At 38.0% G+C, this 13,347-nt stretch overlaps 1 protein-coding gene, 1 long non-coding RNA gene and 1 pseudogene across 4 annotated transcripts in view; 1 reads left to right on the forward strand and 2 right to left on the reverse strand.

Annotated features, from left to right (window-relative positions):
- LOC134730985 (uncharacterized) overlaps positions 1-13,347 on the forward strand; it is a 304,042-nt gene that overhangs the window by 236,862 nt on the left and 53,833 nt on the right. The window lies entirely within an intron of this gene.
- LOC100973509 (inositol monophosphatase 1-like) overlaps positions 1-13,347 on the reverse strand; it is a 31,316-nt gene that overhangs the window by 13,270 nt on the left and 4,699 nt on the right. For both annotated transcript variants that reach the window (XM_055116684.2, XM_055116683.2), the window contains exons 2-7: positions 13,281-13,346; positions 12,456-12,585; positions 10,739-10,841; positions 8,783-8,828; positions 6,392-6,497; positions 109-217 (exon numbers count right to left, since the gene is read on the reverse strand). In XM_055116684.2, the coding sequence (XP_054972659.1) occupies positions 109-217; positions 6,392-6,497; positions 8,783-8,828; positions 10,739-10,841; positions 12,456-12,585; positions 13,281-13,343 (557 nt within the window). In that variant the 5' untranslated portion in view covers positions 13,344-13,346. The remainder of the gene's footprint in view (positions 1-108; positions 218-6,391; positions 6,498-8,782; positions 8,829-10,738; positions 10,842-12,455; positions 12,586-13,280; position 13,347) is intronic.
- LOC103783803 (magnesium transporter NIPA2-like) lies at positions 3,003-5,516 on the reverse strand (annotated as a pseudogene).

Raw genomic sequence — 13,347 nt, forward strand, 5'->3', positions numbered from 1 at the left:
TTATGGTACCAATCCCATTTCTATTAATATTTCATTTCTAAAGGAAAATATATTATTTTAAGATGTTAAATGATCTAGAACTTTAGGTGTAAAATGAAAAGAGCTCACCCGTGAATAGGAATGCAAGAAAACTTTTCCATATTGGAAAGAATAGTTCTTACAATTTCTGATGTTCTGCAATAGCCCAGCTCAGTCACCAAGAGTGATTTGGTAATATCTAAAAAGGAAATGTTTTAAATAATCACTAGATTTTAATAACTAGAATTCTAAAAAAAGACACTTTTATTCAGAAGAAAATATAACATGTTTATCCCTCTTCCTAGTTTTATCAAATTCATTTCTAAGCTTTAAAATATTAAAACTGATAAACTTATTATTTCCAAGTCAGCTTTTTATAAGCATCAAAAAGAGTCCAGCTCCTTAGACCATTCCCCAAATGTACAGAATATAACCAATTTGCCTGCAGGCATGATACGTGTAGTGAAAAACGAGCAAATATCTTAAACACAAAAAGGTAGATGTTAGAAACTAAATTCAATAGCAAACTTATATATAGATTTGAAAGAAAACAAAAGTGAAAATTACATGGTAGCTCTTCTCTCACTTCCATTTACAAAGCTGGCAAATTATCCAAGGCTTTCCATTTTCCTCTGAAACATCCTGACTGCAGCTCAGGACACACTCAACACCCCACACTTCACCTCTTCCCATCAGACAAGATATATGTTCACTAGGTGTGTTTGTCCTGAGCATTTTTGTAACTGTTGTACTGCTTTTTAAAATTAATTTTAAGTTCCAGAGTACATGTGCAGGATGTGCAGGTTTGTTACATAGGTAAATGTGTGCCATGGTGGTTTGCTGCACCTATCAACCTATCACCTAGGTATGAAGCCCAGCATGCATTAGCTACTTTTCCTGATGCTCTCCTGTCCCCCAACTCACCCCTGACCGACAGGTCCCTGTGTGTATTGTTCCCCTCCCTGTGTCCGTGTGTTCTCATTGTTCAGCTCCCATGTACAAGTGAGAACATGAAATGTTTGGTTTTCTGTTCCTGCGTTAGTTTGCTGAGGGTAATGGCTTCCAACTGCATCCATGTCCCTGCAAAGGACATGATCTCATTCCTTTTTATGGCTGCATAGTATTCCATAGTATATATGTACCATATTTTCTTTATCCATTCTATCTTTGATAGGCATTTGGGTTGATTCCATGTCTTTACTATTGTGAATAGTGTTGCAATGAACATATGTGTGCATGTATCTTTGTAACTGAATAATTTATATTCCTTTGGGTCTATACCCAGTAATGGGATTGCTAGGTCAAATAGTATTTCTGGTTCTAGATCTTTGAGGAATCGCCACACTGTCTTCTACAATGGTTGAACTAATTTACATTCCCACCAACAATGTAAAAGTGTTCCTATTTCTCCACAACCTTGCCAGCATCTGTTATTTGACTTTTCAATAATTGCCATTCTGACTGGTGTGAGATGGTATCTCATCGTGGTTTTGATTTACATTTGTTTAATGATTAGTGATGTTGAGCTTGCTTTCACGTTTTTTGGCCTCATGAATGTCTTCTCTTGAGAAGTGTCTGTTCATGTCCTTTGCCCACTTTTTCACAGGGTTGTGTTTTTCTTGTAAATTTGTTTAAGCTCCTTGTAGATGCTGAATATTAGAACTTTGTCAGATGGATAGATTGCAAAAAGTTTCTCCCACTCTGTAGGTTGCCTGTTCTCTTTGATGATAGTTTCTTTTGCTGTGCAGCAGCTCTTTAGCTTAATTAGATTCCATTTGTCAATTTTTGCTTTTGTTGCAACTGCTTTTGGTGATTTCGTCATGAAATCTTTGCCCGTGCCTATGTCCTGAATAGTATTGCCTAGATTTTCTTCTAGGTTTTTTTATAGTTTTTGGTTTAACCCATCTGGAGTTAATTTTTGTATAAGGTGTAAGGGTCCAGTTTCAATTTTCTGCATATGGCTAGCCAGTTCTCCCAGCAGCTTTTATTAAATAGGGAATCCTTTCCCCATTGCTTGTTTTTGACAGATTTGTTGAAGATTGATGATTGTAGATGTGCAGTGTTATTTCTGAGTTCTCTATTCTGTTCCATTGGTCTATGTGTCTCTTTTTGTACCAGTACCATACTGTTTCAGTTATTGTGCCTTGTAGTTGGAAGTCTGGTAGCATGATGCCTCTAGCTTTGTTCTTTTTGCTTAGGATTTTCTTGGCTATATGAGTTCTTTTTTGGTTCCATGTGAATTTTAAAATAGTTTCTTCTAAATCTGTGAAGAATGTTAATGGTAGTTTAATGGGAATAGCATTGAATCTATAAATTACTTTGATCAGTATGGCCATTTTAATGATATTGATTCTTCCTATCCATGAGTATGGAATGTTTTTCCATTTGTTTGTGTCCTCTCTGATTTCCTTGAGCAGTGGTTTGTAGTTCTCCTTGAGGAGGTCCTTCACTTCCCTTGACAGCTGTATTCCTAGGCATTTTATTCTTTTTGCTGTACTACTTTTAATAGTTAAATAATTTAATACTTTGTAAAGTGAAGAATAATTATGCAAAGGAAAAGAGTTGTTTCTATGAAAGCTACCACATTTCTTTGGTTCATACATATTTCTATTATCCTATGATTTACTTTACCTATTTTATATAGATTATCCTCTGATTTACCTTACCTGTTTTATATAATTATAATTTTTATATAAATATAATATGTATTATATTTTAACTTTTATATAAAATATATGTGTTATATTTTGTTATAATAGGTAAGGTAAATCACAGGATAATTTTGGGATAATTTTGTTCTTTATTAAAATCAAAAAGCCTATATGATTAGGGATTAATGAAGTGGGGATGACAAATAAATGTACATTTCAGACTTTCATCACCAATGAAAAAATAAAGCATTTTTATAGACTTAAAACTGTCATTTTAAGCAGTGTTAGATTTTGAAGAAGGATTCAAAATGTAAAAAAATCTCTACAGTAATACAATGTTAATAGAAATTAGTCATGCACTGAGTTCATTTTAGTGAGCTACCATCGTTTAAATTTCAGAAAAGTATGGCCGGGCATGGTGGCTCACGCCTGTGAACCCAACATTTTGGGAGGCCGAGGAGGGTGGATCACAAGGTCAGGGGATTGAGACCATCCTGGCTAACATGGTGAAACCCCATCTCTACTAAAAATACAAAAAATTAGCTGGCGCGCCTGTAGTCCCAGCTACTCAGGAGGCTGAGCAGGAGAATCGCTTGAACTTGGGAGGCGGAGGTTGCCATGAGCCCAGATCATTCCACTGCACTCCAGCCTGGGTGACAGAGTGAGACTCCGTCTCCAAAAAAAAAAAAAAAAAAAAAAAAAAAAAAAAAAAAAAATCAGAAAAGTGATTTCTTAGTTCAAATTAGTGAAACCTTTAAAAGGATTGTCTTTAAAGATCATTATTTGAGAACAGTGCTTTTTCAGACATATTCTGATATTCAAATTCACTTTATAACAGAATTACAGATTAACCTTTTAATTATATCTTTCTTTAAAAGCTGTCAGAATTCCATTTCTTCAGGAGATATTTTCACCAGTGTGTTTTTTTATTCCACAGATTAAGCTTTTGCTTTCTTCATTATTATTAAGAACTTCTTACATATTAGAGAGATGGCATGCCATTCATTGCTTTTTTGTCTTTTCGAAGAGTCACAGGCAGACTTGCTAGACTAAAGCTGACACCTTTAAAAGCATGCAACAAGAATATCCCCACGATTATTGTAAAGCCAGTCAAAAGTACCAGTGACATCATCAATGGGCATATCTTGCCACTCCTTAAAAATAATAGCTGAACAAGTTTAAAAACTGATGTAAAGAATATGTAATATATTGGAGTCATGATGGAAGTGTTAAATATATCCAGGGCCCAATTTAAGTAATTAATCTATGTGTTCACACAGACAATGAGGCTTAGCAGCAGAACACAGGCCAGGGGATGTGGCAGCACAGGCTTTCCAGCAAACAGCTCTCTGATAGCACTGCCTAGGCTCTTAACCCAGGAGACTGAAAATGTGCCAATTTGTTACATACACAAATGGGCAGATTACTACATACACAAGATCGTTGTCCACGGTGGGGACCCACCAGGAAGATTAATATCATGGCCATAATGACCACAAGTGTTGCAAAGTCCACAAAACCTGGATCACCTAGCTTGTGAGATATTTTGTTTAGTCTCAATATCCTCTTCTTTTGGAGGATGACTGATCGTAACTGTAGATCCTCAAATACTTAGCAAACATCCAAATTTCCCGTAAGGATTAAATCTTTCATTTAGAAAGTATGAGGAAAGAACGGCACTTACTAGGACGCTGAGAGCTCCTAGTGGAGTCACCAGTGTGGCCGGTGCAAACCCATATGCAGCTGAGTTGGCCACCTCGCCAGCTCCCATTGACAGCAGTCTAGCCTACCACAACCATTCTTTAGGATATGCGTGGCCACCTTGACCTGCTCTCAGAGGACCTTTTCTGGCAAGTCGCAGAAAGCCTTTTTTTTTCCCGCCCCAAATGAAACTACCTCCAGTGAAAATGCTGGAGCTCATAGCTAATCCCAGACCAATATAAAAGTCATATTTTCCACACCCTTGGCTCATTTAACAAAATGTTCCTGTGAATCGCATTGATCACAGAACAGAGAAACTGCCAGTACTGGAGGCAGAATGATGCAATTTTCAAATAGTTTGAAAATAGGACATCAGTGTGAATGTCCTTCAAGGAATGAGTTGCTTCGCTATCTCAGACCTGGTCTCGCTCTGCTCTCACTCTCTGTAACTGAAGGGCAATCACAGCTAGGAGAGTGCGTAAGTTTAATTTGGTCTCTTATGAAAAAAAAAAAAAAAGGCTGGAGGAGGTTAGATATGATTTACTCTCTCTCATTTTCTCGTAAATACTACCCTTTATTCTCATTTCAAATTTTTAAACCCTAGCAGAGTAGCTCCAGCCTGAAAGGAAGGAGTGGCGACCTCACCCCAGTCTGCAGGCCAGCCTCCCAGCTTCACTTCTGCGATCTGGCCCTGGGTACCGTGGCTCACACCAGCACACCCGCACAGAGACCGCCCCATCTTACGCAGGCCATCCCGGTAGGAGGTGCGAGCATTCCTGGCGGCATCGTTGTGCAGCTTTCTCCCTTCAGAAGCGCCAAGAAGCCCCGCTTCCTTCAGTTCTAAGATGCACGTTTTTTCACGTTAACATCTCGAAAACTAGGACGCCTCAACCAATCTTTGGGGCCTTAGAATTCAATGAAAAGAAAATGACCTAAAAATCTGCTCTCAAATTAAGTGATTGAGGAGAAAAATTAAATAAAAGTCTGAACTCAAATTGCTTTGCAAGCATCTTTAAATTCTTGCTGCATTTAAAAGAATCTCAAAGTGCAAACTGGAAAATGTTGGATGTAGTTTGTGGAAGAAAGGTAGCTCAAAACTTCAATCGGCTGTGAGAAAGAAGGAAAAAAAACGACTTTTTTTTCTGTGGAATGTCAGCCCCTTTAAATTATCAGGCCCAGAGAGGCATTTAAATTATACTAGCAGTCAGTCTCACTCCCCCTTGAGCTAAATAATTGCTTCTTGAAGCCACTTGCTATGCAGGCTCTAGACTAACTGATGCCAAGTAGCCATAAAATGCCATATGCTCTATAGTTCAACAATGTATAGCCAATCACTAATTAATGTGATACCGGTAAACCAAAGAAAATTCCTGAAAAGCATTAGAAATGACCTCTTCTTCTGATTTATCCTTTTTTCTTTAAAAACTTGAGCCTCTCCTTAGTTTTCTGGAGCACTCTCTAAGACAACCTGGAAGTGCGTCCTGGGCTGCAGACCTCAACCTTGGCCCAAATAAACTCTCTATATTAATTTTGCCTGAGCTTTCTCCTTTTAGGTCAACAGCTGTCACAGAGGAAGAAGACTTCAAATGCCAATCATCCAGTTCATGTAAAATGTATGTGTATCATTTTAAGTGATTCCATCTTTAATTGACTTTTTTCCCCAAATTACTTTCCAGTAATTTGTCACAATGGCATCAGATCAGAGGAATTCTATAAGGAATTTTAGCTACAATGGCTAATACATAAACCATGAACTCAAACGAGGGTAGGAAGCCAGTCTTAATCATCTTCCTCTCTCCATCGTCAAATCCAATGCTGAGCCTGAAGTGTTTGCTCAATTACATTTGCTTTCCCTATTTCCACTCCACATTCAAAACTGAAGTTGAAATAACAGAACAAAGAGAAAATAAACAGTTTATGAATCACTTAACAACTGGGGAATTCCATAGGTAAACATTAAAAGAACAATAAAATATGAGTACACAATATCAATTGCACTAAAAAATGGAGAATAAACCTACCTTCTTGTGAAACCTGTAGTTTTTGACCATTATAAAAGGCACCTTTTCGTTTCCTGGCAGTGTACCTCTTATCTTCCACACAACTGTACACAACTCCAAATTCTATCTGCAGAAGAAAAACAAGTTTCCTTTACCAAACCTGAGTATTTTTCAACATTAAATCAATGAATTGTTCTAAGACCATAACAAGAAAATATCATATACTACTAATGATAGATTGAAATGGCTATACTGTAGGATGCTTTCCAGCCTAATCAGAGAAAGAGTTCAACAGATCTGGAATCCTTCACTCTCACCTCATCTATGTCCAGAGTTAATAGTACTCACCTTACCTCTCTCCCTCCTGCTCCAGAAGAAGACAGAGTTTTTCCATTTTCTAAGGTGAACACACCTCCTGTGTTAGGATTTCTACCTCTCTTATATTCTCTGAAAAACTGCTCCATCAACTGCTACCTCTTCTCTTGGATTTTTCTTCTCATACCTTCTCACCAAGTTTCTCCCTCCCTTACAAAACCTTCAAAATGTTATTCCCTCCTTTTCCCTTTACTGCCAATGAGTAGTCTACAATTGCATCTCCTGTGCTCCTCTTAATACATTACAATTTGGCTTCTGCCCTGATCACTTATTCTTCTGAAAGTCCCTCAGAGAATATCAGTGAACTTTCCTGACCAAATGTATTGTCTGAAAAATTGGAGACTGCTGGCCATCATCAACCCTTATTTAATACTTAATTCTGTACCTCCATGTTTCCAGAATTACTCTTTCAGTTCTACCTCACTCACCAATCCATCTCAGAGTCACTATTTTAGAAACTCCTTCTCTGCCTCAGCCTTAAAAGTTAGGTACTTTAGGCTTTTCTTCCTTCTTCCATTACTTCCATTTCCCTTGTAGCTCTCCATATTCATATGGGTTGGCCTTTCCAGTCCACAAATTCAACTTATGAATAATTTGGCTCCCATCAACCCCATAATCATAGATAAAAACATATACTTTGGAACCTAGTCTTGCAGAATCTCTATCAAGGAGGTCAAGATCACTCATTGCCTGATTACCTCCCATTGCTTCCCCATAAATCTCATCATTCAAATTTAATCTTAAAAACACTTCCCAATTCTGGCATTTCCTTGGCTATTCTCACTGCCTTTACTTAGTTCAGAATTACCCAAACCCCAGTATAATCTCTACATTGTTAGAATTATCTGTCACTTTCCACTCCAAAACCTCTTCTGTTTCCCAACTACCTAGAAAAAAAACCTAAATTTTCTCACATAGATTGGCCACTGTGCCTTACAGTAAGGCCAAACTAACCTCTGCCCCGGCCACTTCCAGTGCTTCCCTCTCCATGACCATCTCACTGTTCCACGCACACATCATGGTCTTCGACTTCTCCAAGCTCTTCTTTGGATTAAAACGCTTTTCTTTTTTCTTTTCCTTTTTCCCCCCCATCTGGCAAAGCCCTAGTTTTCTAAGGATCAACTCACATGACCAACTTCTAAGACCCCCTTCTGTTATAAAGACTTTCCCAACCCACTTTTGGCAGATTGATGACATCCTGTGTTCCCACAGTATTTTTTTTGTAATAGTTCCACCACATATCATCTTTACCTGTTCATACATCCAACTCTGTGCTGAGCTGTGAGTTCAATGGCAGGACCAGCACACAGCCCAGGGCTGATTATAGACTGAATGCTCACTTAGCTCCTTTTGGACGTTCTCATGATTAATACAACCCTAGGGCTAAGCCTCCATTTGTATTAATTTGTGTTTTATTTTCAGAAATTTCTTTAGTGTTTTTGTGTACAGGTTGATCAAACATATCAAAAATTCCCCGAAGACAGGGATGTAAGATAGTAGCAAACATCTTCACTGTTTAACCAAACAGCCAAACAGCAAGGAAATGCAATAGCTATGGATTTTACTCTACTGGGCTTTCTACACAAGTATTCAATAATGTGTCGATCCCACAATACACTTGCTATTTTCAAAGCATGCATTGGCCCTTGCTAATTCTTGGTCTTTAAAGGGCTGTTTTCACTGATACCTATTGAAGCATTCCCAGCTTAAATCCCACGTTTTCCATGAAGCATTTTAGATCACACATAAACTCCTATCCCATTTCACTCTCTGACACATATAATGGTGGCTAAATACTGAACTTTCAGTTACTTGTGTGCATTTTCTCCTTACAACCCCTGCTTCTCAGAAAGCATTACATTTTCTTCACTGGAAATGTGTCATGAACATTTTAACAGTCCTGTAGCTTATATTCAAAATAATGCAGTTATATGAATTGAAAATAAAGACATCTAAATTTATTATGAAGATACATTTACTCTTTCCCAGAAAACGAAAGCAAGGCATTTAATCAACTATACATTTAAAACAACATACCTTCTTATTTACAACAAAGCCAATCGAAACAGCTACAAAAGGAAATCTTAAAAAAAGACAAAACACAAATTTACCAAGATAGAACTTATTGTTAATATAGTTACTAAAATTCATCTTTTTGTAATATAAGTTCTCATAAAATTTTTCCTATAAACAGTCTTATCCCTCCTCCCCACAATATCTAAGATGCAGAACAGTGTGTATGGTATACAACTCCTTGTGTAAATAGGGAAGGGGACATATTATACACACATACAGGCATTCACACAAGATGCTCCCACAGGCATGAAACATCTCGGAAAAGATTCATAAGAAATGGATAACAATGGTCACCTGAGAGATGGGTCCTGAGAAACTGGGGACAGAAGTGGCAAGGGTACCTTCTACTGTATGCCATTTCCTATCTTTTGAATATCAAATGCCATAATCTAATGACTGTGAAAATATCTTTTCAAAAAATAAAAGTAAATTTTAAGAAAATTAAAGTGAATTCTTAAAAAGAAAAGAGTCTATTTTCATCATTTTTCCTGCAGCCTGGAGGCTTGGTAGACACAGGTACTGCATTGTTCAGGATTGCTGTTACTTGACTCTATTCCAACACCAAACCTGTAACTTCACATCTGAATAGTAGACAGTTCACCATTATTTTTATGGTTGCATGACAGTTTAAACACATAGGTTGAAATTTCTGACCCACAAGAGAGTCAAGATCAAGGCAAAATAGGGTCAACATAACCACTACAAATAAAAACCTCTAAATATGAGTTTTTATTTTAACAAAAATAGGATCAAACTATACACACTGTATCATATAATCTTCTCCTCTTACATTACATCATAAGCATCTTTCCACATTTAAAAGATACAACACTATCATGTATATAAAGTCTATAAAACTTTATAGATTTTAACTATTCTGTACATAGTACAGATGTGTACAACTACATGGCAACTTCAAAAGTAACATTGATGGGCCGGGTGTGGTGGCCCAAGCCTGTAATCCCAGCACTTTGGGAGGCCAAGGTGGGAGGATCGCTTGAGGCCAGGCATTTGAGACCAGCCTGGGCAACATAGTGAGACCCTATCTCTACAAAAATAAATAAACTAGCTTGCTGTGGTGGCTTGCACCCATAGTCCCAGCTGCTTGGGAGGCTGAGGTGGGAGCATACTTTGAGCCCAGGAGTTCGAGGCTGCAGTGAGCCATGATCTTGCCACTGTACTCCAGCCTGGGTGACAGAGTGTGACCCTGTCTTAAAAACAAAATAAGTAACATCTATGTGGAATCCCACCATAGTTGGCTACTCATTTTAACTCACATGCGCAATTCCATCAGGCTTTCTTCTAGTGATATCATATACTTAAACTCTGTGCCAGGCACTATACTAAGTTCTTACATAAATGTACCACTCATAGAGTCCCATCAATAAACAATTCTATTAGACAGGTGACATTAATATGGTCTTTTTTAAAACTGAGGCTTAAAAAGATTAACTTGCCCAAAGTCACAAAGTCAATTTAAAAACACCAGAATTCAAGCCTAAGCCTGTTGAACCTAACACTCCTCCAATTTTTAACCCTGTTTTCTCTTATGGACTGAACTCATTCTGTATTGACAGCATTCCAATAGTGACCTCATTAGTTTCTTTCTCGATCTCAAAGAAGCAAGGTTGTTTGCTTCCATTTTTATATGGCTCCAAGAGTAAGAAAAGAATGGTGAACAGGGCATGCTACTCCACATAAAAAGATCACACCATTAATATTTCTTTACCTCCATATCCGATGAGAAGTCTGCATAATACAATTTGCTCTGTTCACTTTAGATACCCTTTCTTAGAATAAAGATGCATAAACAAAGTGCACAATTCTCTAAAATGTGTATGTTCCCGCACAGAGCACTCTAAAGGGCTATCCGGGTAATATACGAAGAGCAATTGTATTAAAATGTTTAAAACATACCTATGGACACACTTAGTTGTTCCATCAATAGGGTCAATGATCCACGTAGGGTTGTCAGTTGAGACGCCTTTTTCCCCGGCTGCCAGATTCCTCACCAGTGAAACTAAAAGCAAGAAGGACACACTCCTATTAACAATTTCCAAACCATGACGTTTCCTTAGCTACACAGTCTTGTATAAAATATAAAAGTCTGCATCCTACTTTTCTATTGTTGCTTCTTTGTCCCTAGAAAGACTGATAACAGTGAGAGGGAAGATTTATTTTATTTCACTGAAAGTAAAGTCATGTGAAAAATTACAGAATTCAAAATTTTAAAATGTGGCTGGGCATGGTGGCTCATGCCTGTAATCCCAGCACTTCAGGAGGCCAAGGCGGGTGGATCCCCTGAGGTCGGGAGTTCAAGACCAGCCTGACCAATATGGTGAAACCCCTCTCTACTAAAAATACAAAAATTAGCTGGGCGTGGTAGCGTGCACCTGTAGTCCCAGCTACTCAGGAGGCTGAGACAAGAGAATTGCTTGAACCCGTGAGGTGGAGGTTGCAGTGAGCTGAGATCGCACCACTGCACTCTAGCCTGAGTGACAGAGCAAGACTCTGTCTCAAAAAAAAAAAAATTATAAAATGTAATACCAGAATAAGTAATGGCATATGCATGGCATGTGCACGCGCGCACACACACACACACACACACCAGACAAGAGCAGTTTTTGGAGATGAGAAATCATTAAGGAAATGCCATGATTTTAAAAATGGGTCCAGACACTCTCTAATACTCCCATCAAGAGGCAGAGCCTAATACCCCTTGCCTTGAGTGTAAGCTACACTTGGTAACTTGTTTCTAACTAAATCTTATGGAAATCCCATAAATGGTGCTAGACTTCACTGGTTTTCTTCTTTCCTGTTTTCTTTTCTATTTATTTCCTTTCATTTAAAACTGAACTGTCTTAATAACCACTATCATCATCTTTATTTATCTCTTTTTCTCTTAGCTATAAATATTTTTATTCGGAAGAAATACACTTAGCCACGGCTTTAAACATTTTTTATTCTCAATGGCTAAAAACACCAGGAATGGCCAATGACATGACTAGGAAGAAGTCCAGAATCACAGTGCTAACAGTTTAGAATGATAATGTTTCTGTTAAATTTCTGTGCCTGTAAAAGAGCTCTAATTTCAGGATTTTCTCTCAGACTTTCTAGAGCTACTGCCACTCTACCATATAAAGAAGTTTACGATACACAGAATGAAATTGAACTTTTAAATCATGCCAACGGCAGACGTTTGTCACGTTAGCTTCCCAGCACCCAACCATTCCTTTTACTATGAAGGAATCCAAATATTCCTCTTTCCTACTCCCTGTCAGCTTGAGCATATGCAAAGCACCTAAACTCAGAAACTGCATATCCCTGCCCAGAATTTGTAATCTTAAACTAACGAGGTAAAGATAAAAGGTTAGTTAGAAAGTATTCAAACCATCAGAGTCAGGAGTGAGGCTACCAGTGGCCTCCTCAGCCATAGCTCCTGTGTTCCCTCAGATACTCCTCCTCCCTCCCATGGTTCTGGCCCAAGGAGTCCACACCCACAACATAAATCCCTTTTCAGCTTAAGCTAACTAAAGTCAATTTCTGTGTCTAAAATCAAAATGCTTGCCTGGTATAAGTAACTCCAACTTAGATTTCATTTTATCATTTGAAATGGAAATAAAAAAATACCTACGAGATGGATACTTTTCCTTTATGGAAGAGATAAGCAGTTTTTCAACTTTTTGGTCAGTAGCAGTTGCCAAATCAACTGGAGAACTTTTCAGGATAACATTCACTTCATTTTTAAGAGCATCATGAACCACCTAAAAAGGGTTTTTGGTAGGCAAATAGAAAAACATAAGTAATTTTCAATCAAACAAAAAGATAAAACATAAAAATGGTTTAAAACATTCCATCTGACTTTAAATAACATTCCTTAAAGATATTCTTGGCTGGGCACGGTGGCTCACACCTGTAATCCCAGCACTTTGGGAGGCCGAGGCAGGCGGATCACCTGAGGTCGGGAGTTTAAGGCCAGCATGACCAACATGGAGAAACCCCATCTCTACTAAAAATACAAAACTAGCCAGGCATGGTGGCGCATGCCTGTAATCCCAGCTACTCAGGAGGCTGAGGCAGGAGAATCGCTTGAACCCGGCAGGCAGAGGTTGTGGTGAGCCGAGGTCATGCCATTGCACTCCAGCCTGGGCAACAAGAGCGAAACTCCGTCTAAAAAAAAAAAAAAAGATATTCTTAAGAATTTCTTATAAAAATGTTTATAACATAAGCCTTCAATAATTATGACCTTTTAGGTACAGAATTATATATTCTAACATCCTATTTTAGCTGCACGACTGTCATCACAAGACGTTTAATGATATAAAATTGAAGTACTCACTATAAAGTGTTTAGTAAAAGGAAAACAAATGCAGACTGAACAAAATACATATTTTATTTAATAAGGCAACCACACACTTCACACCCATCACATTATGGCTGACAAAATTTTAATTCATACCTCTCCAGCTTGTCTTGCTAGGGTTACTGCATAATCCATGCATTCCTGCCAAGGATCAGCCATCTTC

Source organism: Pan paniscus, chromosome 7 (genome assembly GCF_029289425.2).
Source record: "Pan paniscus chromosome 7, NHGRI_mPanPan1-v2.0_pri, whole genome shotgun sequence".
NCBI classification, from domain to species: Eukaryota; Metazoa; Chordata; class Mammalia; order Primates; family Hominidae; genus Pan; species Pan paniscus.